This window comes from Hemiscyllium ocellatum, chromosome 24 (assembly GCF_020745735.1).
Source record: "Hemiscyllium ocellatum isolate sHemOce1 chromosome 24, sHemOce1.pat.X.cur, whole genome shotgun sequence".
NCBI classification, from domain to species: Eukaryota; Metazoa; Chordata; class Chondrichthyes; order Orectolobiformes; family Hemiscylliidae; genus Hemiscyllium; species Hemiscyllium ocellatum.
The window spans coordinates 54,034,033-54,059,566 of record NC_083424.1 but is presented as its reverse complement, the minus strand read 5'-3'; the positions used below and the strand labels follow the sequence as shown (position 1 = coordinate 54,059,566).

The 25,534-nt window shown below is 43.7% G+C and overlaps 1 protein-coding gene across 7 annotated transcripts in view; it reads right to left on the bottom strand.

The window, feature by feature from the left end:
- Positions 1-1,746: 1,746 nt before the first annotated feature.
- Positions 1,747-25,534, bottom strand: part of pisd (phosphatidylserine decarboxylase) — a 112,474-nt gene continuing 88,686 nt past the window's right edge. For 5 of the 7 annotated variants that reach the window (XM_060843800.1, XM_060843795.1, XM_060843801.1 and 2 more), the window contains 6 exons: positions 21,336-21,501; positions 14,469-14,705; positions 12,475-12,613; positions 10,300-10,446; positions 4,259-4,419; positions 1,747-2,499 (listed from right to left, as the gene is read on the bottom strand). In XM_060843800.1, the coding sequence (XP_060699783.1) occupies positions 2,278-2,499; positions 4,259-4,419; positions 10,300-10,446; positions 12,475-12,613; positions 14,469-14,705; positions 21,336-21,501 (1,072 nt within the window). In that variant the 3' untranslated portion in view covers positions 1,747-2,277. The remainder of the gene's footprint in view (positions 2,500-4,258; positions 4,420-10,299; positions 10,447-12,474; positions 12,614-14,468; positions 14,706-21,335; positions 21,502-25,534) is intronic. The other 2 variants (XM_060843797.1, XM_060843798.1) reach the window with 1 other exon arrangement.

The following is a 25,534-nucleotide window of genomic DNA, read 5'->3' as shown; positions in this document are numbered from 1 at the left end:
TCTCAGCCGAATATGGACTTGTTTCCACACTGTAGGGATTCTATGAATACAAGGTGAAGTTTAAACTCTCTCAAACTGCCCACATTGGACGGTGTTAAAGTCCTCACCTTCGTTTCAAAGTTTATTTGTAGCTTACTCCCCCGAATCTCCTTTAGCCCCATCACTTCCTGTTAACTGTTTCTTGCATCAGAACACTACAACAAACTGTTGAAGTAAATATCATCACATTTTCCCACTGCACCTGTCCATTCACTTAACCTAAACATTCCTCACAGCTTACATTCCCATCAAGTTTATAGTTTTTTTTCTCACCCTCCTTTCCTGAACTGTAGTGCAACATTTTCCCCTTCCAATCCACTGGGATAATTTGGGGAAATTTTAGTTCATAACCCATCTTCACTTTCGACTGTTACCCCTTCTGTAACTCCATTAGTGTCTGAGCACAGAAACTCAGTGTGGGGAGAATTCCCAATGGATCATGATAAAGTACTGAAAGATGGAACAATCGACCAGTCCCAACATTCAACAAATATCAATAATACAGTTGCGATATATTACGTCCAGGTAGGATTTAAAAAAAACATGTGGGAGCTATGTGGAAGTTTTCAAACAAACCCGAATGAAATCAGTGAACAATTCTTGTGAAACACTAGAATTTTATTATATTCATTGGTCACTGTGGCAGCTTTTACTCTTCCACAGGGAATCAAACTGCAGTGAATATTAAACACTGTTTAAACCAGGTACTCCTGAAGCAACCACACACACAAAAAAAAATTCACAAAAATACAACCGACTGGCACAATTAAATTTTTAAAAATCTTGTTCCTTGTGATTATCTGCAGTTAAGTGATGACACCCTTCTGCCTCCCACATACACTCTCACAATCAGAGAGAAAATCAGGAAAGTGGTCTCAGGTTCCAAAAAGATATTTCAGAGTTTGCTACTGCTACAGGTTCGGGGCTTCAACAGATAAACAGACAACAATCCTCGGAACACTGTGGCATCAGAGAAAATCAGAATTTAGCACATAGTGAACCAATCACCTTTATTCTCACTTATGGACTCAAGAATTTGCCCATGTTCTGTACCTTCATTGGGCATTACTTTGTTGTTAAGATGTCCCCATCGCCACAAGGTACCTCCCTCTGAATTCAAGTACATGATATGCATTAAAAGTAATGGACAGATTGGGAGATGAAATTCCTTCAGCTGTTCCACTGCATAGACATTATATTTTCTCTAAGTCTGCCGATTCTGTAATAAACTCATTTTGCATAATTTAGATTTTCTCAGACCCCAGACAAAAGCCAATTCTAGAGAGCAAAAGAGAAAATGCTGGAAAATCTCAGCAGGTCTGGCAGCATCTGTAAGGAGAGAAGAGCCGACGTTTCGAGTCTAACTGACCCTTTGTCAGAGCTTTGACAAAGGGTCAGTTAGACTCGAAACGTCAGCTCTTTTCTCTCCTTACAGATGCTGCCAGACCTGCTGAGATTTTCCAGCATTTTCTCTTTTGGTCTCAAATTCCAGCATCCGCAGTAATTTGCTTTTATTCTGTTCTAGAGTGTTAGGTGACCTGTTTTACATCTGGCACCAGACTTTGATCCTCAAATGAGGAAATGGAAATTAGTGTCTGAGTTAAAAACTGAAACCAAAATATAGTAGTCCATGATTTAGCACTTCACCCCTCAGTTCTAGAAAAACACACCACATTGACCAAAAAAACACAGATGAGCTGCATTAAGTTTTGGTATAGTCATTAAATTTATTTTCTCTGAAATGTGATTTGATGAGAAACTGCATTGATTTCTTTTTAGTATATAAAAATACTGCATTAACTAAACGTTAGAATGACCCACTGGTTCACCTGCATGGAGCTATTCAGCAAATACTCGAGCATCCCCAGTTCCTGCACAAGTTGATCGGAATCTCCTGCCACTGCCAAAGAGACCAGGGCCCTTAAACTCAGCCCATTTTCCAAGTCTCATTATTCCTGGTGACCTGCCAGGTTCTCCCTTTGTATGGAGAGATTACGGCACTGCATATGCTCTGAAAGTTCAATTGGGTCGGGTCAGTACACCTTTCAGGAGAATCCATAATGGAAGAGCTGGTCCCTCAGATGGAGGCAATGAGAGATGCTTCTGCAGTAATGATGAGGTGAGGAGTAGGAGGAATTAAAACCGCATTTCCGTTATGGCCATTTTTCACCATTCTTTAGTCCAACCTCACTCCTCAGTGCTCCAATCCAATTTGAGATGCCATTGATGGGAACTGTATTATATGGAACCGAGAGCCTCACCAAACCTGATCTTCTGTCCAGGTTTAAGGTTAAAAGTAAAGTCTTTCGGTGCCTCGAAGATGAGAACAATGGTGGAGCCCAAGTTAAACTCCCCGAGATGCTCCCCCTTCCTCATGTTAATCCCTTTGTTGTTGTTTGCGGCAAAACTGAAGTCGTTGTAGGAGCCCTTCATGTAGCGGGGACTATTGGTATGTAGGTCCTTCATAAGACAAATGAGACAGTGAATATTCTCTTCTCCAGCAATCCTTAATTATTTATCACAACCGAATAATAAAAACTGCGTTTACATCCCAGTACCAGATCTATGTTATAGTCTACAACTGTGCCTCCCAAACTTTTTCCCAGTGATCCTATGCAGAAAAATACTTCGATTGCTCATCCAGAATGGGAAGGGTGGGGAGAGGCAGGAGGGAGGCAAGGTGCCAACTTGTAAGGCATTTTGAACAAGCTAGTATTTTATTGTTTATGTTTGGAAGCAGGAATCAGGTGTCAAAAGTCAGTCAATAATAAGGTTATACTCACCATTAAAGCAACACAAGGATTTAAAACTGCTAACAATGTCTCAGGACTTTTCACACTTGGTATGAGTTCCCCAACTTAAGCTTGATTCAAAGTGTAAAGCAGTTAAGCAATGAGGAACAGTTAGAGTGGAACGCTCAGCAAGGTTCTAGAATATAGACCGACAACAGCACAGGAACAGGCCCTTCAGTCCATATTGCCCTATTCTCTGACTGTTCATGTGTCTGCCTCTAAGGTGTTGCTATCACACGTGCTTCTATCACCTCCCCTGGAATCACATTCCACTGCCCTCAGCATAAAACACTTGCACATCTTTAAACCTCCCCTTCTCACCTCAAACCCAGGGCCCCTATTATCCGATATTTCCACCCCAGGAAAAAGACTCAAATTATCCAAGCATCTCATTAATGTTCTGCATTTATATATTAACTGCACAAAGACAACCAAAACCTCACTTCAAAAAAAAGGATCAGAAAGAATTTGCAAAGATGTCAAGAATATTCAAACTAAAATGGAGGTTACTGAGTGGGCGGGTGAGTTAACTGTAGTGGAACTTTGCTGGGAGAGTTAGTTATGAGTTAGTTGGTTCATTGTTTCTTCCTTGCCCCAAGTGGTTTCTCTGATATTAATTATCAAATTTCTTTATTAAAAGATAGAAGCAGAAGTGCCCAAGTTTATTAAGAGTTTCATTGTCTCAAGGTCATAATTTATGCACAGAAATTGCTGGAAAAATTGAGCAGGTCTGGCAGCATCATTGAACAGAAATCAGAATTAACGTTTCAGGTCAAGGGAAGTTCTGAAGGAGGGTCGCTGGACCCGAAACGTTAACTTGGATTTCTCTCTGAAGATGCTGCCAGACCGCAGCTCCTCCAACTATTTCTGTTTTAGTTTCTGATTTCCAGCATCTGCAGTTCTTTGATTTTTGTCACAATAGGACTGATTGAATGTACCTATCCCGCTGTCCAAACCAATTACTGTTTCAGGAAATAAAGATGCAGTGATCTGGTCTGACTGGGACAGTTTGAGCTATTGTACAGTTCCAGCGATTCTCTAGTGATCAGGTTAAGCACAAGTTCAAAGCTTGAAGATGTGGGGAAGAGGACCAGGTGGAGACAGCGGTCAGGAAGCTAATGGTTATTCTTGCAAGGCCAGAAATACACTCTCATTTAGATTGATAAGTGGGTCAAGGGGATTTTAAACCTGTTTGACTGTATTCTTTCCTGGACACATATATTATTCATCTCTTCATGCACATCAGTTTTCCCCTCACCATTAGACCAGTTCTTAAATAATTGAGAAGCACTTTAAATTTAAAGTGCAATTCTATTATGAGTGCGCACCTACAGTGGAGGCTGTACAGAACGGGGAGAAAATCCCAGACTGCGATAGATCACTAACGCTCGGAGCCTTCCTTTCCTCCACATATCCGCTGTACTTACACTGTCAAAATAAATGCGAATCGATCCAACGTTTGTGGCCCCGACAGCAGTGAGCGAGAAGAAGCCATGTATCCACTCTCCAGCCAGGACAACGCGCTCATTGTGACAGAACAGCTCCTTAATCCAACGAGCTACGCCAGGATTAACCGACATAAGGGAGCCTGAGCACATACAAAGGGACACATCAGAACAATCCTCTCACGTACAAACGACAGATACTAAAGGGCCTTCCTGCTGTATCGTCTTAAATATGGAAGCATTGCATTAGCTTTGGGATGACATGCCAATTCACTGCCAGCCTCTTACTACAACAGTGTTATTGATGCACCACCGTCAGTCCCTTTCAATTGGGATTTAGAAGCAAATGACTGGCAAATTACAATGTGCAATATTAGCATAATATTCAAAGTTTGGGTTAAGATTTGTAGCTTGGGTGCTCATTGTAGTTCTATTCGCCGAGCTGGGAATTGGTGTTGCAGACGTTTCATCCCCTGTCTAGGTGACATCCTCAGTGATTGGGAGCCTCCTGTGATGTTTCCTCCGGCATTTATAGTGGTTTGAATCTGCTGCTTCCAGAGAACAGCCAGGGAATTCCTAGAGGCATGGCACTCATCCACAGATTCAATCAATAAGTACATCGACCTGGACCCAATATACCGGCCACTGCAGCGGACAGCTGGAACTGACAACCGGAAGCGGCAGATTCAAACCACTATAAATGCCGGAGGAAAGATCACAGAAGCGCTTCACAGGAGGATCCCTAGCACTGAGGATGTCACCTAGACAGGGGACAAAACGTCTGCAATACAAATTCCCAGCTCGGTGAACAGAACCACAACAATTAGCATAATATTCAATGATATAATCTAACAGTAACGGATCCCATGATACTCCTCCTGATTCCCCTATGGCCTAGAAACTTCTTCCTTTTTAACTATTCTTTTAACTTCCTTTTGCCAGTTATAATTGAATTTTCTATCCTTTCAGGCAGTACATTTCTGATCATAACTTGCTACATCAAGAATAATTTCAGATCTCCCCTTTGGTCCTTTTCCCAATCGTTTTAGAGCTGTTGCTAATCAGTAGAAACAGGACGTTACTTATTTTTTCCAACAAATCTCTTCCACTTGAACACATCTCATGAAATCCCCCTCCCAGAACAGTTACAGCTTCGTGGCACCCTTTCACTCAGCCACATCCCACTCCTATTATTTACTCTCTATGTTACTTAACTCTGTGATCTGCCTGTGTTGCTTGCAAGATAAAGCTTTTGACGGTGTCTTGGTACACGTGACAAATCAATTCAATTCAATTTAATCGCAAACTGAAAAAGCTCCACAATGCTTTCCGGTTTTTGCGTTGACCGAGAGAACTGTACGAAATTGGGAGTTATTTTTAGCTCCACGTTTCTCCTCCTTTTGCAGTACCAGATTTAGACCCAGAATCTGGTGAGCCAGCTGATGATTAGCAGCAGCTCGGTGAATCCTATTTAAAGATTATGTAATAATAAAGCACCCCGCACACTGCTGCAAACCGCTCTATTGCTGCAGCCTTTCAGAGTTTGCACAACATTGAGTGAAGTGGCCCATCTGATTTCAGCAAATCCACATCCACCCCAAGAATGGGTGATCTCTGGATGCTGCATTCAGAGGCAACAACTGGAGAGCTTAATTCTATCAGACAGCGGTGACTTGCCACACGCAATACTGAGCTGAGTTGAGGGACCTCGGATTTATAACAGGTCCTAAGAAATCATGAGGGTAAAGAAGGGATATGAGATAGCCCTGGCAGATAAAGTAAAGGAGAATGTAATTAGATGTTATGAGTACATTAGGAGAGACAGTTAGAGAGAATATGCTCCTTAAAGATAAATGAGCTCTTCTTTGTGTTGAACCTTTGGAAATGAAGGGAATACTAAATGAAGATTTTGCATCAGCTTTAACTGTGGAGAAAGAAAAGGAGGCTAGAGAACTTGCAGAAATAAATACTGATGTTTTGAAATCAGTTGACATTACAGAAGAGAAAGTGCTGGTGGTCTTAGAAAAAAACGTAAAGGTGCGTAAATCTCCAGGACAGCATCGAGGGTATCCCAGAACATTACGGGAAGTTAGGGAAGAAATGACAGGACCCTAGCAGAAATATTTGTTTCATCTATAATCATGGGAAAGGTGCTGGAGTTCTGCAGGGTGGCTGATGTTGTACCTTTATTTATGAAAGGCTGGGAGGAGAAGCTTGGGAACTACAGACCTGTGAGCCGGAGAAGAGTTCTGGATGAGTTGTTGGAGGTGATTCTGAAAGATAAGATTGACATGCATTTGAAGAGACAAGGAATGATTAGGGATACCTTTGAGAGGGGCAAATCTTGTCTCACAAACTTGATGAGTTTGTTTGAGGATGTAACCCAAAAGGTTAATGGACTGAGCTGCCAGAGGAAGTGGTGGAGGCTGGTACAATTACAACATTTAAAAGGCATCTGGACGGGTATATGAAAAGGAAGGGTTTAGAGGGATATGAGCCAAGTGCTGGCAAAAGGGGACTAGTTTAATTTTAGGATATCTGGTCAACACAGATGAGTTGGACTGAAAGGTCCGTTTCCATGCTGTACATCTCTATGACTGATGAGAGCGGAGTTTGGAGAAGATTTGGAGCTCAGATTGAGATTTTGGATGTAAGTTTGCTCGCAGAGCTGGAAGGTTCATTTTGGAAGGTTGGTGATGTCATTTCCTGTAGTGATGTCATTTCCTGCTGTTTTTCTCAGAGGGTGATAAATTAGAACATTATTTCAACGAGTCCCTTTACACTGTAGCACAGAGGATCTATGAAGAGCAGAGGAAAATCACCGATACAGTGTAGTCAAAAACAACCCGTACCCAATGAACATGGTCCGTCAATCTCTCAGCAACAAGCCCAAACAAGCTGACAAAACACGTCCAGAAACCCGAGCCACTCTCCCCTACATCAAAGACAAGTCTCGGAAATGACTGCCAGACTACTCAGACCCCTTGGCATCATGGTAGCCCATAAACCCACCAACACATTAAAACAGCAGCTAGTGAACTTGAAAGACCCTATACAGACAACAAGCAAAACTAATGTATTTACAAAATGTGCAAGGACTGTAACAAACACTACATTGGACAAACAGGCAGAAAACTAGCCACCAGGATACCTGAACATCAACTAGCCACAAAAAGATATGATCCACTCTAACTAGTATCTTTACAGACAGATGAGGAAGGATACTACTTTGACTGGGACAACACATCCATCCTAGGCCAAGCCAAACAGACATGCCCGAGAATTCCTGGAAGAATGACACTCCAACCGGAACTCTATCAACAAACACATCGACTTGGATCCCATTTGCCACCTTCTGTGAAAAAGAACAGGAAATGACATCACCAACCCAAGGACACCTAAACACAAATTAAAAGTGAGCCATACCACCAGTTCTTCACCGGAGGGTCACTGAAGATGTTACTAGTATGGTGACGAAACATCTGAAAATGAGCCTTCCAGCTCAGTGACATCCAGAGCAGAGTGGTACATGTTGTTTACATGGACTTTAGCAAAGCTTTTGACAAGGTCCGCATGGTAGATTAACTAATAAAGTTAGATCATGGGATTCAGGGCAAGCTTGCCAATTGGATACAAAATTGGCTTACCGGTAGGAGACAAGATGGTGGAGGATTGCTTTTCGGACTGGAGGCCTGTGACCAGTATGTGTTCAACAGGCACTAGGTGCCGAGTCCACTTTTGTAACTTACATAAACAATTTGGATGAGAATATAGAAGGCAAATAACATCAAAATTGGTGATATAGCAGACAGTGAAGGCTATCTGAGATTACAAAGAGATCTTGATCGATTGGGTCAATGGGCTGAGGAGTGGCAGATGGAGTTTAATTATTGCATTTTGGTAAAACAAACAAGGTAGGTCTTATACAATTAATGGTAGAGCCATGAGTAACATTGTCAAACAGAGGGGTTCAGGCACGTTGTTCTTCAAAGTTTGTATCCCAGGAAGACAGGGTGGTTAAGAAAGCGTTTAGTATGCTTGCCTTCACTGCTTCGATCTTTGAGTACAGGAGTTGAGACATGATGTTGAGGTTGTACAGGACACTGGTGAAGCCTCATCTGCAGTAGTCTGTGCAATTCTCACCATCCTGCTATAAGAAGGATATTACCAAATTGGAGAAGGTTTAGAAAAGATTTACCAGGACTTTGTGGGGGATAGAGGGCTTGAGCTATAAAGATGGGCTGGATAGGCTGAGACTTTCACCACTGGAGCTTAGAAGGTTGAGGGGTGACCTTATAGAAGTTTGTAAAATTTCAAGGGGCACAGATAAAGTGAATAGCAAGCGTCTTTTCCCTAGGAAGGGGGAGTTCAAAACTAGAGGGCAGATTTTGAGATGAAAGGGGAAAGTTTTATAAAGGACACTTTTTAAAATAGCGTATAGCTCATATGTGGAAGGAAGTGGTGGATGCAGATTGTTCGAACATTTAAAAGACATTTGGACATGTACATGAATAGGAAAAGTTTAGAGGGATAGGGGCCAGATGCAGGCAAGTGGGACTAGATTAGTTTGGCATTATGTTTGGTATGGACTGATTGGACTGAAGGGTCTGTTTCTGTGCTGATGACGAGGACCATAGACTAAAACAGTCACACTGGCAATATACATCGATTGAATTAAAACTCAGTTCCATTTTTTGGCAAAAACAAAATGTCTGTGTCACTCAGGCCTGGGCCTAGCTAGTTAGGATTAGCACAGAGACAGGAGTATGTTAAACCTGGGGAATGCGCTTAAGCAGCTGAGTGACTAGAGTATCCTACAAATGAGAAAAGATAGGATTCGAGGCGAGTGACAGTCTTGTGATTAGTTTACTGACTGATAGGCTATGGTCCAGTTCCGATCAGTGACACATTTCTCATTCTTGCTGTTACCCAGCACCCATGCTAAACTCATGCAGCTTTAGAAAATGGAGAAGGACTCTGAAAGGAGGAGATAGCTGGCTCAAGGTCCTGCCACAATTATAGTTCTGCAGGGAGTTGGCACCAGAGCTGCGGAGAAAGAAAACTGGCAACAAAGGGGCGTCTTCAATTTGGGCAAGACTGGACTGGGGTTCCAGATGCAGAATAATTAGCTCTAAACCCGAAACCTTCAGGGGACAGTGGGACAGGGTAGGAACTTCCTTTTAGGAAATCGGACCTCTGACTTAGTAAACCAACATCACATTCTGACTGTCCTTTTCTCTCGGGGCAGTAACATTCACAGTTAACAGCCACATGAATACACAGGCAAAGGAGCTCAGGCTAGTTTTTGAGGTTCCAGTGCCCTGGGTTATTTGCAGTAGGTCAGCTGATACAGGACAGGTCCATCACTAAAGAGAAAGATCCGTGGGCAAAGCAGTGGGAGCTGAGAGTGAGCTTGCCTTTGATGGGGTGCATTCACTATCGTTCCTCTTACTGCCACCTTCCGAACTGAAGGATAGATTCCCTTTTATTTCTCCCAAATACCTGGCCGCTTACTTCTAGTCACAGTTAGGGAACATGATGCAGCAGTAAAGTTAAAAATTAATCTCCTTTGTGGTCAAGCAAGCTGATGGGGAAATGAAACACCATTCTGTTGAGATGTTCAGTGTCAGGATTTTCTAAGTCAGGTAGAGCACAGCAGGATTCAAAAGTAAAGATCCCTCTTCTCTGCCCCAACAATGTACCTCCAGCTGAGAGGAAAGAAAAAACCCATCCACCACATTTTGCTCTGTAACCAACACCAGCTTTTTAACTGCAGACATATTAAAGACAGTTTGTTCCCATGGGCTCAGCAAATGTGTTCAGATCAAGTCCTTTCCAGTCTGTAGCCCTGGCAAACATCCACGCTGTCACCCTGGCTGCAGTTTAACCCCAGATTCCACAAGTGAAAGGCCACAGATTGATCCAATCTCAGCTCAGAAACAGGAACTAACTCTTGCTGGAGATTCATGCTAAACAATCAAGGCACTTGATTTTAATGAAAAAGCAAACAGTAGAAGGTTTACCTGGGAAATGGCGCCTGTGTGCAACTCTCCAATCAGCAGGTGAATGGAAACAGTGATAATCTCCGGGTGCCAAATAAATAACACAGTGGTAGAGATCATTGCCTTCCCTCGTCACCAGATGGTCCTGAAAACTGGTCTCATGTTTATCTGCAGGATTACAGCAAATTGTGGATTTGAAGAGGATTCAGTTACAATTGATAACATTCCCTTATGTATATCAGGTTCCATATTAATCCTCACTGGAATAATACTACAGCTCAGTGCCACATTGAGCTGCTTTGGAGAATCTCTCTGGAAACGTTTACAGTCTTTTCAGACTGAAGTTTGGAAGGACTGACCAGACTTCATTGTTTTACTCAGAAGCACTGTTCTGATACTTGTATATTCCAACTGGATAGCTTGAAGGAAGGACTCAAGACCACCTCAAATCTCCAAAGATTTATCTCTAGTTCTCCTTTCACCCCTGCCATAGGATTGCCCTCAGAGACATCAGACTCCATAAGCTCACACCAGCTGGGTCCACCTACCATATACAGTTATAGAGTCATAGAGATGTACAGCATGGAAACAGACCCTTCAGTCCAGCTTGTCCATGCCGACCAGATATCCCAACCCAATCAAGTCCCACTTGCCAGCACTTGACCCACATCTCTCTAAACCATTCCTATTCATATACCCATTGAGAAGTTTTCAGCACCAGGAACCCAGGATCGATTCCAACCTCGGGGCAACTGTGTGTGGAGTTTGCACATTCTCCCCATGTCTGCGTGAGTTTCCTCCGGGTGCTCCAGTTTCCTCCCACAGTCCAAAGATGTGCAGGTCAGGTGAATTGGCCATGTTAAATTGCTCATAGTGTTAGGTGCATTAATCAGAGGGAAATGGGAGTGGGTGGGTTGCTCTTCGGAGGGTCAGTGTGGACTGGTTGGGCCAAAGGGCCTGTTTCCACACTGTAGGGAATCTAATCTAATCAAATGCTGTAATTGTACCAGCCTCCACCACTTCCTCTGGCAGTTCATTCCATACACGCACCACCCTCTGCATGAAAATGTTGCCCCTTAGGTCCCTTTTAAATCTTTTCCCTCTCACTCTAAACCTCTAGTTTCCCTCTAGTTCTGGACTCCCCCACCCCAGGGAAATGACCTTGCCTATTTATCCTATCCACGTCCCTCATGATTTTAAAAATCTCTATAAGGTCACCCCTCAGCCTCTGACACTCCAGGAAAACAGCCCCAGACTGTTCAGCCTCTCCTTATAGCTCAAACCCTCTAATCCCTGGCAACATCCTTGTAAATCTTTTCTGAACCCTTTCAAGTTTCACAACATCCTTCCTATAACAGGGAGATTTCCTGGCTTCTGATGTTTCACACCAACTTCCCCGCTCCCAAGAGGTGGTTGGATGAAGGAGTGCTGACAAGAAACCCCAAAACCTATACTGGCATACTGCTGCTTCACTGATCCTGCACAAAACAGAACCAGTGAGGAGAACCTGTGAACATATGGCCAGAACAAGATTAATCAACTTTGATTTTGTTTACTTACCATAGCGATCTCCTGTACCCCAATTCTGTCACATACTACCCAACACACCGTCATTGACAGATGACCACGGATACCATGTGGTGTTGGCAATTCAATAGAACCAAACCTAACTGTGCCTCCCTAAAACTCCACCCCCAGCTAGAGCGACCTTTCCCCATTCCATTTTCCTACATTAGGGAGGCTGGCACACAGAGCTCCATTTAGACAAACGCTTTGCTCTGCATATGGTTAGCTCACTGGTTAGCACTGCTGCCTCTCGGCACCAGGGACCCAGGTTCGATTCCAGCCTCGGGTGACTACCTGTGTGGATTAGCATGTTCTCCCCATGCCTGCATGCATCTCCTCCAGGTGTTCCGGTACAAAGTTGTGCAGGTTAGGTGGAGGGCAATGCCTACTTGCCCAGTTTCCAAGGACATGTAGGTTAGGTGAGTTAGCCATGGGAAATACAGGGATAGGGTAAGGTGATAGCGGGTCTAGGAGGGATGTTCTTTGGAGAGTCAGTGGGGAATTGATGGGCCAAATGGCCTGCCTTCCACACTGTAGGGATAAGAAAATACTGCATGAGAGTTAACTGAAGGCTTTGGAAACTGCCTGAAAATCAATCACTCTAAACCTGTGCTGGAAACATGAACTTACTGTCACTAATCTCCAGGTTCTCTGACCAGGTCTGGGGGCCGAGGAAATTCTCCAATGAGTAAGTCACGCCCTTCACTTGCTCCACCTCACAATTCTTCACTCTCCCGAAATGCAAGATCTTTCCATCAGAAGGACTGATCTAGAGAATGGGAAGAAAGGAGAGTGATCATCAGTAGGTGATTTCCCCCCACGCAGCGTGGTCAGTTATGAGATGTAGATCATTTAAACTGGATAACGGTGCGACAATCACACTGGAAGGAATAGCTGAGGCTGGAAAGACTATGGCTAATTATGGAGGTGATCCTGGGCTGGATCAAGTACATCCATCAGTGACTCTTCAGCGTGGGGTTGTCAGTAAATATCAGGAAAAGCAATGGAATTCAGCGTGCTCCAGCTTTCTCCAAATTAGCAGCATGCCCCTTATCCTCACTCCTTTATACTTCAAGTACTATGTCATGTACTAGCATCCCTGGAAACGCTGCAATTTCAGTGACACTTATTCAAGCCGACATGTGAGTGCAGTAGCACACTCACTGAGGTCTGGTGCTAACCCATCACAGATACATCAACTCCACCTCATTAGCTGGAGCCTTTGCCAGCATTTTAGTTGTTTCTTTCTACAAGATGCAGCCACTTGCAGCATTTTCTCTTTCTGTTCCAGTTTTCCACTATCTGCTGCATTTTCCTCTTGCCCCAATACATCAGGGGAGCTGCTCCACGCAACTGTCTCCTGATTTTCTGAAAATCCACGCTGGCACGAGACATACAAGGTTCTGAAGTGGGTTGAATTGGTAAACCAAAGAGTTGGGAGGATCTTACAGTCTCAGGATAAGAGGCAAATTGATCTTACTGAGTAAGGGAGGTCTGAGTTATAACAAAAGGCTGGAGAGGCATGCACCTTTTCCTCTTGAGTGTAGGAGGTTGAGAGGTGACCTTATAAAAGTTTATAAATTCATGAAGGGTATAGATAGGGTTAACGGGAGGTGTATTTTTCTTAGGATGGGGAATTTCAAGACTAGGGCCATATTTTTAAGGCAAGAGGAGAATGATTTTAAAAAGATGTGAGGGGCAAATCTTTACACAAAGGGTGGGTGGTATGTGCAATGTACTTCCTGAGGCAGTGGTGAATGTGGGCACTATTACAAAAACAAGACACTTTGATAAATCCCTACATAGGAAAGGTTTGTGAAAGATATGGGCCAGGAGCAGGCAGGTGGGGTGAATTCAGTTTGGGATTATGGTCTGCATAGACTGGTTGTACCAAAGGGTCTATTTCTGTGCTCTATGACTGAGATGAGGAGAAATTTCTTCACTCAGAGGGTTGTGGAGAATCTCTGGATTTCTCCATGTCAAGGGGTGTAGCTGCTCCATCGTTGAATGCATCGAAGGACAGGACAGAGACATATTTGATCTTTCAGGGAGTTGAGAGATCGGAGGGGCAGACAGGAAAGTGGACTTGACCATGATCCTAGTAAATGACAAGAGAAGGTTTGAGGGGCAGACATTCTCCTCCTGACCATATTAATCCTGCTTGTGCTCTGTTACATTTGAAGGGACGAGTCCTCTGGCATTCTGCAGCTCAAAGTTACATCAAAACGAAACCGCAGTTGCACAGAAGTAAGAGCCTGCAATCTTTGCATTAACATGCAATGTGGTTACACATCAACTTCAACTGTTTGAAATCAGATGCAAGACTCAACAGCAGGATGCCCATTTCCTGCAGTAATATACCTTGGCACTGCTAGCCCCTCAGGCATAGCTCCTCCAAAGGACACAGGTCACATTAACGTCACATCGAAAACTTACTTAAGAGAAATAACAGGCTTCTGCAATCCAAAATCACACGTGGACCAATGCTGAATTATTCTCAAGACAATATAAACAGAATGGACAGATACTTAACAGAACAGGGACAAAGAGAGTTTGTTTTTAGAAGCTGAGGCTAAATCTTCAGAATCATATTGCTATAGCCCAAAGATTAGCAAAGTTCTTACCACACAGTGAGAGTCACTGACAGGACGCGCCTGTGGTTTTAGCTTTCTGCGGAAGAATTCGCTGAGATTTCGGTAATGCTGTAGATCTTCCACCGCTGCTTCCTTCATATTAACCCCAAATGTCCATATGTACAAATTATAGACAGGCTTACGCATCCAGGTAGGAAGCTCCACCTGGTTCAGTCTACCCCATGCACGGGATAGTAACCGTGTGGGAATAGTTTTATACAGGCCAACCTGCAAGACAGTCAGAAGAACAGGTAAACACTCAGTACTAGCAGAGTTCAGAAGGAAGCAACAGGAACAGACTTAGTACTGTAAAACCCCATGGAATATTCCAAGGGGAAATAGTAGAAGGCTGTTTTCCAGGACAGGAGGCAAGGTCAGAAACACACATTTAACAGAACAGACCATCTGATGATCCGCTAAAGGAATAAGACTGGATTTTAAAATTAAATTCCTTACAATATGGAAACAGGCCCTTTGGCCTAACAAGTCCACACCAACCCTCCAAACAGTAACCCACCCAGACCCATTCCTCTAGCCCATATTCACCCCTGACTAATGCACCTAACACTGTGGGCAATTTAGCACGGTTAATTCACTTAACCTGCACATCTTTGCACTATGGGAGGAAACCGGAGCACCTGGAAGAAATCAGAGCACCCGGAGGAAACCCACACAGACACGGGGAGAATGTGCAGACTCTACACAGATAGTCACCCAAGGCCGGAATCAAACCAGTGACTCTGGCGCTGTGAGGCAGCAGTGCTAACTCATTGACCCACCATGCTGCCCATAACTTTATTCAAAAATGTACACAGACTTTCTTTAATTGCTGTGTCAACTAGGAAAATCTTCCAGCCATATCTCATCATGTTAAATGTGAGAAATAGTTTTTTTTTAAACAATAACAGCACAGGGATGTTTAAAATTAATTTAACCAAGTGAAGGTCAATTCAATCCAAACCTGTGAATAGGTGTTTCACACTAATACATCTGTAGGTGCATGAAGTTTCACACTGCAATCTCCTGCTGACCAGGGCTGGAGTGGTTTGCTGCTTGAGGAAAGATGTGGATCATGTGTTTAACTTAAAAGACAAAACTGTAGCTGCTGGAAATCAAAACGATGTCGCAACTGCTGGAAACACTCAGCTTGTGAGTTCCTGTATCTAAACAGACCATTAATACAACACAATGTTGGAGCAAATTACTGCAGATGCTGGAAGCTGTACTGAAAACAGAAACTGTTGGAGACCATAGCAAGTCAGACAGCATCCATGGAGAGGGAACAGGCTAACATTGAGTCGAGATGACTCATCAAATTAATTGTTTTCAATTAATACAACACATTTGGAGCCCTTCGGCAGATCTTTGAATGAGCAGCGAAGTCTAGAATATTACTTCAGAATTATAAAATCTTTACAGAGTGGAAAGAGGCCATTTGATCCATCAATTCTCCACCCACCCTCCAAAGTGTATCCAACACAGATCCAACTCCCACTCTATTCCCGTAACCCCAAATTTTCCATGGTTAACTCACTTAGTGCTTATCCCTAGGCACTATGGGCAATTTAGCATGGCCAATCTACCTAACCTGTACATAGAGATGTACCGCACGTAAACAGACCGTTCAGTCCAACCCATCCATGCCGACTAGATATCCCATCCCAATCTAGTCCCACTTGCCAGCACTTGGCCCATATCCCTCCAAACCCTTTCTATTTAGATACCCATCCAAATGTCTTAAATGCTGTAATTGTACCAGCCTCCACCACTTCCTCTGGCAGCTCATTCCATACACGTACCACCCTCTGTGTGAAAAAGTTGCCCCTTAGGTCCCTTTTATATCCTTCCCCTCTCACCCTAAACCTATGCCCTCTAGTTCTGGACTCCCCAACCTTGGGGAAAAGATTTTGTCTATTCACCCTATCCATGCCCCTCATAATTTTGTAAACCTCTATAAGGTCACCCCTCAGCCTCCAATGCTCCAGGGAAAACCGCCCTAGCCTATTGAACTTCTCAAATCCTCCAACCCTGGCAACATCCTTGTAAATCTTTTCTGAACCCTTTCACAACATCTTTCCGATAGGAAAGAGACCAGAACTGCACTTGATATTCCAATGTCCTGTACAGCCACAACATGACCTCCCAACTCTTGTCCTCAATACTCTGACCAATAAAGGAAAGCATACCAAACGCCTTCTTCACTATCCTATCTACTTGCAACTCCACTTTCAAGGAGCTATGAACCAGCACTCCAAGGTCTCTTTGTTCAGCAATACTCCCTAGGACCCTACCAGTGGTGTATAAGTCCTGCTAAGATTTGCTTTCCCAAAATGTAGCACCTCATCTTTGGACTATGGGGAGGAAATCAGAGCACTCGGCGGAACTCCACGCAGATATAGGGGGGAGGCTGCAAACCCCACACAGAGAGTCGCTCGATGGTGGAATCGGACCAGAGGCCCTGGTGCTGTGAGGCAGCAGAGCTAACCACTGAGCCACCTTGTTGGCTATCTCCCCAGATGTTAATTGATCCACTGAACGTGTGCAGAATTTTGACTTCTGACAAAACTCCCTCACTGTTATAAAAGCAACTTTACCATAACACAACATCGCAAGTACTTTCCAGAATTGAACATCAGGCCATGCCGATACGATATGACAGCTGATCTAAAGATGGTGAATGACAGGAGGTCTTGAAGAAGGAAAGAGGTAGAGCAGGGAATTACACTTAGAGATAAAGTACATCACTGTTGGCCGTATGAGTGATTGGAAGAGGCATTGACAAATTGATATTGTGAGCAGTGAAACATGAGAGAGACAGCGAGAGTCATGAAAGGGAGGAGTGAGAGATGGGAGACAAACCGGGGTAACAGTAAAGGACTGGGTTAAGACATTCTCTATAACTATACAGAAAGAAATCAATCAAGAGGACAATCCACCAGGCGCACACAGGTGCAGGGATGTTCCAACAAAGACTGCGGATAGCAGAGTCCAACTTGTGAAAAACTAACAGCCATGTTGGTACTGCACAGGGCCCAGACACCTGACTGGAAAGATTCAACGTGGAGGGCTGGGAAAGACAAGCATGCACTTGGGAAGTGACATTACATTTAATAAGTTTAGAGGGGGAAGGGAGGCTGGAGATCATTGTGCATGAAGTGCAGTGAGGATGGCTGACACTCCCAAAACCTAAGTCACCAGGATTAGACGCTGTGGGCATCCAAAAGGCTCATAAATCTGACAAACACTCAAAACCTAACCATCTCTGTGCTGGTTATTTACATTCTGCACTCATCAGCTCACCCCATTTGATATTTGCGGTCTACGTTTTCAATACTATTGCCTCATTGGTGGATTCATCCTGAATCAGACTGTTAAACTGCATCAAAACAGGGCTTCATGCTATTGTGTGCTAGGGGGAAGAGAGAAACTTCCAACACCCCTCCCCTAGAAATGGCATGTTGCTGCCTCCTCTCCAACCTCAGTCCCATCCTCCTCCTCGGCAAACAGTAGGTATCATGCTCTGCCTGAAAAATCCACCAGTGTCAAGTTTCTGCATCAGTGGTATGTCAGTGAGTGTCCTACTGTGGGATCAACCTGGGAACCAGTCCACAAACAGGCCATGTCTAAAAGGTTAGAAATGCAATAGCTGTTGCTGTATCTGTACTAAGTGCTACAGAAGGCTCATTAAGCTAAATAACAGTCAAAAGGAATCCTTCAGATCATCTCTTACAGATGGATTTGCTGAGATGATAATTTATCTGTTTGTAATAGACCTGTTTGCAGCTGCATCTTCCCATTACACAGTATCAGAACACAATCCCACACAAGGAACAGTCATGCAAGTGCCAGCAACTGCACCCCACCACATAAGTGTAGTCCAAAGTACATTTACCCACTCTGATGTCAAATCCATTTACACTCTTTCTAATAAAACCAATCGAAAACTTACAGTCTTGACCTCAACCTCTAATGCCAGAAGTGAACTGCAAAACTCTCAACTCAGTTTTCTCTAATTTATCAACATTCAATTTCTAAACACTGTCCCTTGATCACAATCTAACTATCTATCGCCATCCAAATTATTTGCTATTGTAAACAGCATCAGATTGTCCAAAATCGGCACTGGAATCAATGGAGGTTAGTGCCTTGATTGGGGCTGAGTATCATGCTCTATTCATTAAAGAGCCTTTATTTTAACTGATGTGTTTCTGGTTCTGTGTTTCGAGGTTTACACATAAACACCTCAATGTCAGCCACAACGTTCCAGATGGAATGAAGCTGGTGTGCATCACAACCCATAGTGAACATGGCAGGCATTTCAAGCAACTCAGACTGAAACAGCCTCAGGAATAGAGATGAAAACATGCAGTGTGAATCTGAAATGGAATAGATAAAACAGCTGGGGCAGAGCACCAGTGGCTGGCACAGAAACATTAATAAGCTCAGATCATGATCCCGACATTTTATTAACACATACATGCTTTACTTTTGAAAAACTCTGGAGAAAGTGAGGACTGCAGATGCTGGAGATCAGAGCTGAAAAATGCGTTGCTGGAAAAACGCAGCAAGTCAGGCAGCATCCAAGGGGCAGGAGAATCGACGTTTCGGGCATAAGCCCTTCAGGAATGAACATTCTTGTCGATTCTCCTGCTCCTTGGATGCTGCCTGACCTTCCTGAAAAACTTTAACAGAGTAAAGAAACAGAGCAAGAAATCACAAGCACTTGTTGAGCATGTAGACACGTGACATGTGCCCACTCACTGAAGATTAAAGAAGCAAAGAGTGAGGCCTGACAGTCACAGCAGAGAACATGCAGAAATCCAAAAATAACAGCATAAGGTTATCAGTTTCTAAAAACAATCAACCCCATTCCTTATAGGTCATCTCACCCCTGGACACTACCCTCCCCACACAAACTCCAACTGAAATGAGGGTGCTTCCCTGAGAAAATCAAACTCAGAATGGGACAGGGCTCTGTTTTTTTTAAAACCAGCATTACTAATTCCTCAGGGAAAATAGTAATTCAGACAGTGTTTTCCTCATTAAGGAAGGAGGAAACTAACAGGGAAATGTTTAAACCAAGTCCTAAATCTTCGACTTTGAATTATTTGTAATGTTAACAGATGAGAAGGTCTGAAAGCACTTCTCAGCAGTGCAGTCAGATGACACTGCTACTGAGGAGTCACTGGGAGATACCGGTAAAAGCTTGGTCAGTAAGGCGTGTTTTAAACAGGGTCTGAAAGATGAACAGCTGTCTGAGGGAGCATATTTGAGAACTTTGTCATTGTATGGTGAAGGAAATTTCAGAAACAGACCTTCAATATTGAAAATACTTGAAAATCAAATGCTCCCATGATATATCGTGAGTAATAAAGTTGGTCAATACTGAAGGCCTGTTTCCAAAATTTTCTTCAACACTATATGATTGAATTAGAGGCTGCTACCCAGGGAATTGCACATTAGATTATCTGCCTCAAATTCTTAGTCTTCCACTTTCTGACACTGTGAGGGGCTTGCTGTAGTCGTCCAGCCTGCTGCCTGTCTGTTGTGGATTCCAGCAGCTGCAGTGTGTTTTGTCTCTGCAACACAATCATTAACATTTGCAGATCTTCCAAACAGACCATTAAAACTATGGTAAGCCTTGCTTCAAGTCATGGAAATAGATGGAAACCAACAGTCTGTTTAGAATTCTAGTGACACTTTATGCTTTTTAGTACTGACAGTGGGAACTGAATGCCTGAGCCGAGCCGAGCCGAGCCGAGAATGTGGCACTGGCCCACAGTCAGTCATACCTGCACAGTACAACAGGTCAGTACTGCACTTCCCAGCTCTTCTATGAAGAAAAAATGGTCCGATCATTTATCTAAACCTAGCCACCACTCCAAGCCAATGGTTTCACTTGCTTTGTTTTGGCATTTAATGCATATGTGACTATCAATTTACAAGCAGAAACAAACTGAATAATGGTCCTTAACGGGCAAAACATTTGCCCCAAGAAAATTAGCAATGCTGTTATCAGCTAATGAAAAGGAAGCCCTGCCTCACTCTTTCAGCCTGTATTTCTAAGGGGAGCACTCAGATGAATATGGACAGGATGGCTCCCACACACAGCCTCCATGTCAGCCAGGGATTGCTGTTTGGCCAACTTACTGGGAATGGTGCTGTCATTTTAATTGTTGAACTGTCACACCACCCTTCAATGGCCGCTCGAAAAATGCATTTGCTGAATATCAATCCAGGTTTAAGTCCCACCCAGTTACAAATTCCCAATCTGGCAACAGATCTGTACATCAAAGTTAGTCTAAGTGAACGATGTCAACCACAAACAATAAATTACATTTATATAGTGTCTGTAACAGGTTCCCTGCACTTCACAGAAACACATTTGGACAATCACTGGCACTGAGTCACACAGTGACAGATTAGGACAGAAGTCAGTGGTACCAAAGGAAGAAGAAAAGATGGAGAGGTTTGAGGGAATTCCAAACTCAGCTTATGATATAGCTATCAACAGTGGAGTGTCAAGGAATTGAATAAAGCTGGGGTTTGGGGGAATGCAGAACACTACACACACAGACAGACACACAGACAGACACACAGACAGACACACAGACAGACACACAGACAGACACACAGACAGACACACAGACAGACACACACACTTTGCGTAATCATATTTTAAAATGCTGCTACCTAATTATCAACAACGTGCCACATAACATCAGTCAATATTTAGTTTTAAATCCCACTCCATCTTAAACAGGAGAATACACTGCAAATTAAACACTAAAGTCTGAATGCTGGGATTCTCACACTCCCATAACACGAACCCAAAACCCAGAAATTCCACACACTTACCCTGCTTGTTGGTCGCCATCCTACTTTAGTAAGAGGCTTAAGGACACTAAATGGCAGGAAGAAATACAGAAAAGACAGAGGCCAGGTACGGAGCTTGAGGGCAGGCTTGGACATACAGCTCAGCTGACCTAGCCTGCGGCGCAAAGCCAACTGGGGAAAATGTAACCTGTGGAATCATACATATACAGCTGGTCAGGCAACGAAACAGCCCCATAACATTACACCCCTAAACATCGCCTCAAAACCACTCTGCTCAGAGCTTGATGTTAGCTGGCCTGAACGGTTAGAGACATACACATTACTTGGTTATTTACCAAATTTTCTTTTAGATCCTCTTATTCCCATCAGATGTCTAAAAGGGGACCCATATTTGGGCAATTTTGTAAAAATGAAAGCGTGCGCGTCAGGGTCAAGAATGACAATCAAATTTTACTTCTATTTAAAAACAATCAGAATTTAGAGACCTTCACTTATCCAGTCCCACTCTGCAAAACCCTCAAGGTGGACAAACAGTGCGTACATTGGCATTACTGTCAGACTGCAGCACTGATATAATGAAAAGGGCTCTCAGTTTTTGGTTTAATGTCCATTTCATTTAAAGCTTCCTAAATTTCTGTAGTACTGTCAATAGAACAGCTGTAACTTGGCATAGCTTGTTCCTCTCGCTGCATTCACTTGCACTGTTCCCTACCAATATTGTGAATTGAAGTCTCAAAGGCAGGATGGGGTTCCAAGGGTTTCGGCTCATCACAGCACCTCGATGCTGCTCAGGCGATGAGACCTTTAAAAAAAGTCAATCAGAAGAGATTGTGGGGACCTTGGGGAGAAGTGCGTAGCCTCAAACAGCTGATTGTGTGAGCAAAAAATGAGGTCTGCAGATGCTGGAGATCACAGCTGCAAATGTGTTGCTGGTCAAAGCACAGCAGGTTAGGCAACATCTCAGGAATAGAGAATTCGACGTTTCGAGCATAAGCCCTTCATCAGGAATAAGAGAGAGAGCCATTGTGTGAGCAAACCAACTTCGGAGTCTCAAGTGGAAATGACCTGGCAGTCAATATCACTGCCAGCAACACACACTGCTATTACACTCTGCAGGACAGGAGATCTCGTGTGCTCTACATTGGTTAAGATCACTGTTACACTGTGTCCAACTTTGGGCACATATTACTATGAGGAATGATAACAAGACCTTGCAGACAGAGCAGTCAAAACTGCCCTAGAATGTGCCCAAGTGAGGAGATGCTTTAATTTTTAAGGGAGATACCAGGAAAATTGGGATACAGTTCAGTAAGAGATGTTCACTGACTCTGAAGTGACTGACAGCAAATTGGGGGAAAAAAAAAGACTTCCTCTGCTTGTTAAGCAAAATAAATACAAGATTAGCAAAAGAATCGAAAAGGTTAGAAAAAGATTTTTGAATAAACTCAAGAAAGTGGAACAAAGTATTTGCAAACATGAATGGGACAGGGGGAGCGGGGAACAGACTCTGCAACGGGCCAGAACAGTACGATGGACTGAACTCTCTCTCCCTGACAGAAACATCCAGAGACTGGCACACAAACTAAGGTCTGCTTTCGTAACAGAGTCCAGCCATCTTTGAGAAACCATTGTTAACAAAAATCTGCTCTAATCAAAAGTGATCAAGGACTTAATTTGAATAAGTTAATAAGGCTGGCTAATCTGAAGAGACAAGCGCTTGGAGTTTGTCTCTGGAGAAGAGATGGAAGGTCTGTGCCAACAGAACGAATGTCTCCCTCCAGTTTCCTTATTAGGACCATCACCTGGTGATCGAGATGGCTGCTTCAGGCTCACTTTGGAGCCAAAAGCGTGAAATTGAAGAAAACTCTCATTAGCAGAAGAGGGAAGGGTGATGGGGCCTACGTCACATGGAGAATCCACCCCATATCGAGCCTTACTGAGCTGCAGCACCAAACAGACAACCTGCTGGCTTGCCAGTGAGCTTAAACAGAATGTCAGCAAGGGTATTCAACTGTGGGAGGCAGTGCCAGGGAACCCAGCAAGGGTGTTCAACTGTGGGAGGCAGTGCCAGGGAACCCAGCAAGGGTGTTCAACTATGGGAGGCAGCGCCAGGGAACCCAGCAAGGGTGTTCAACTGTGGGAGGCAGTGCCAGGGAACCCAGCACAGGATTCTCACGGAAGTATAAGGAAGGTTCTTCAGATGCTTGCACTCTGGAATTCAGGCAAGTTCTGGAGACAGACCTGAGCCACAGATGACCTGACCCAGACCTGCTGAGTTTCTCCAGCTGTTCTTACTTGCTGGGATCTTGTCTGTCAGGGATATTAAAATGTCACAGAACCAAGGTGGAACAGAGAAGGACAAAATACAACCACAATCTTAGTGGATGGCAGAACAGGCTTGAGGACTTGAATAGCTGACCCCTAGTCTCATGTTACTAAACCAGTAAAGTTCTGAAAAGTCATATCGGGAGTTGGGACACAGATGCCACAAGGTCGGAGTTTCTCCAGCACTTCATCTGTATTTCAGGCTTTGCTCTTGCCTAACATCCACTTTCACAGACCTTCCTTTGGATATTTTTGGAAGCAGGAATCCTGGTGCAGATTTCCTCTCGCATGCCTAGGGAGGCTGAGGCTGATCATAAAAGGCAGAGCGTGCAGGAAAGAAAGAGGCGCGTAATCCCCCTCAGGCCATCTCAGGCACGAGAAGCAAAGCTTGTGGATTGCGGTGGAATGTGAACACTGGACGAACAACAAAGGCTTCACAGTACTCAAGTGATGAAACAGAACATGTTAAGTCAAGTGTGTCCCCTTTGAGTTATAACAAATAACACACTGTGCCCATAGAGGAATGAGGACTGGTTAATTAATTTGGAAGAAAATGTGGAACAAATCGGCACCAAGGCAGCAGACGAGTAGTGCAATGCACTGGTAATCACAAAGAGGATTAATCACACTACAGCACTGCCCTCCTCATGTGGTCAATGATCTGCCGGCTATAATGCCTGGCACATTTTGTCAGGGGCAGAGGAGGAAGGTGAGCTAAACTATGCCAGCTTGCCCTCAACTCCAGCTATGACACTTGCAAACTGGTGGCACAGGTAAAGCCAAAGAGCACACCTCAGAATCTCTCACCAACAGCTGTTACTTGAAGAGATGCAGTTTGTAACAACCACAGAATGTGACACCAATGAACGGTGTGCCTTCAGAACTGAACTGCACTAGTTGAACAAAGGTTCCGCCCCGCGAGGGACAGCAAGGGGAGAAAACTGATGAGAAGTTTTATTGAGTCACTACAGCTCAGTTTGAAGCAGGATGAATAAAAACTCAGGGCAGGGCTGGGTGTGAGATTAGGGCATGGGGCCCCAGGGCAACGGAGAGCTGGAAAGGCAATCGCACAATTTTTTGACCTGTTTAATGTCAAATTTGTCCCAGTTATTTGCTTTTGAATTTTAACAGAATTTTAAAAATCTATCGTCTTTAGTGTCAGTTTAACATCAAGCCCTACTTGGAGACAAGAATGACTTTGTCAAGGCAAATCAACAGACTCATCAATAATCACATTTACTGTGTCCCAGATACACTGAACACAATCACAACGTACTCAACACACTGTATAGCCTACAAGTCCCAGTCAAACATTTTACAACCTGTAAAGAAACAATGTCCTGAGTGATCCAATAAACCTTTAAACAGCAATTCACGGCACAAGGGATATTGCTCTGCTACTGGGAACGTGGTTAAGAATCTTTTGACATAAATCCCTCATGGACCAAGTGGTTGAAGGGTTAAACTGCTGAAAGCTTGGAGAGTGGAAAGGACTTATTCTGGGGGGGGACAGAAGCTGCGAAAGCCAGTGTGAGCACACAATGAGAATTGCCGAATATTGTCTAGACGTTCTGTCTTGAGACATAAACAGCCTGCAGAAGAGATCGAGAGAAGCAGCAGAACCTGCACCAGGGGCTCATCACTACTTCAGGAGGGTAGGGTACCTGAATTGGGTGTACAAATAAAAAGGATCTCTCTCCAAACTAAATGTCAAAGTGATCTGGTCAGGTGTTAGACTGATCAATGTCTCCCCCCATTTTAACCCACACAATGTCATGTCCCCTCGAATGCCTGATTATATTCCTGGTGACGGATGAATGGGCCTTTGCCTTGCCAGTACTCACTGTTTCCCAACTCATCTTAATTCCTCAATTTATTGTTATAAATCATTCATG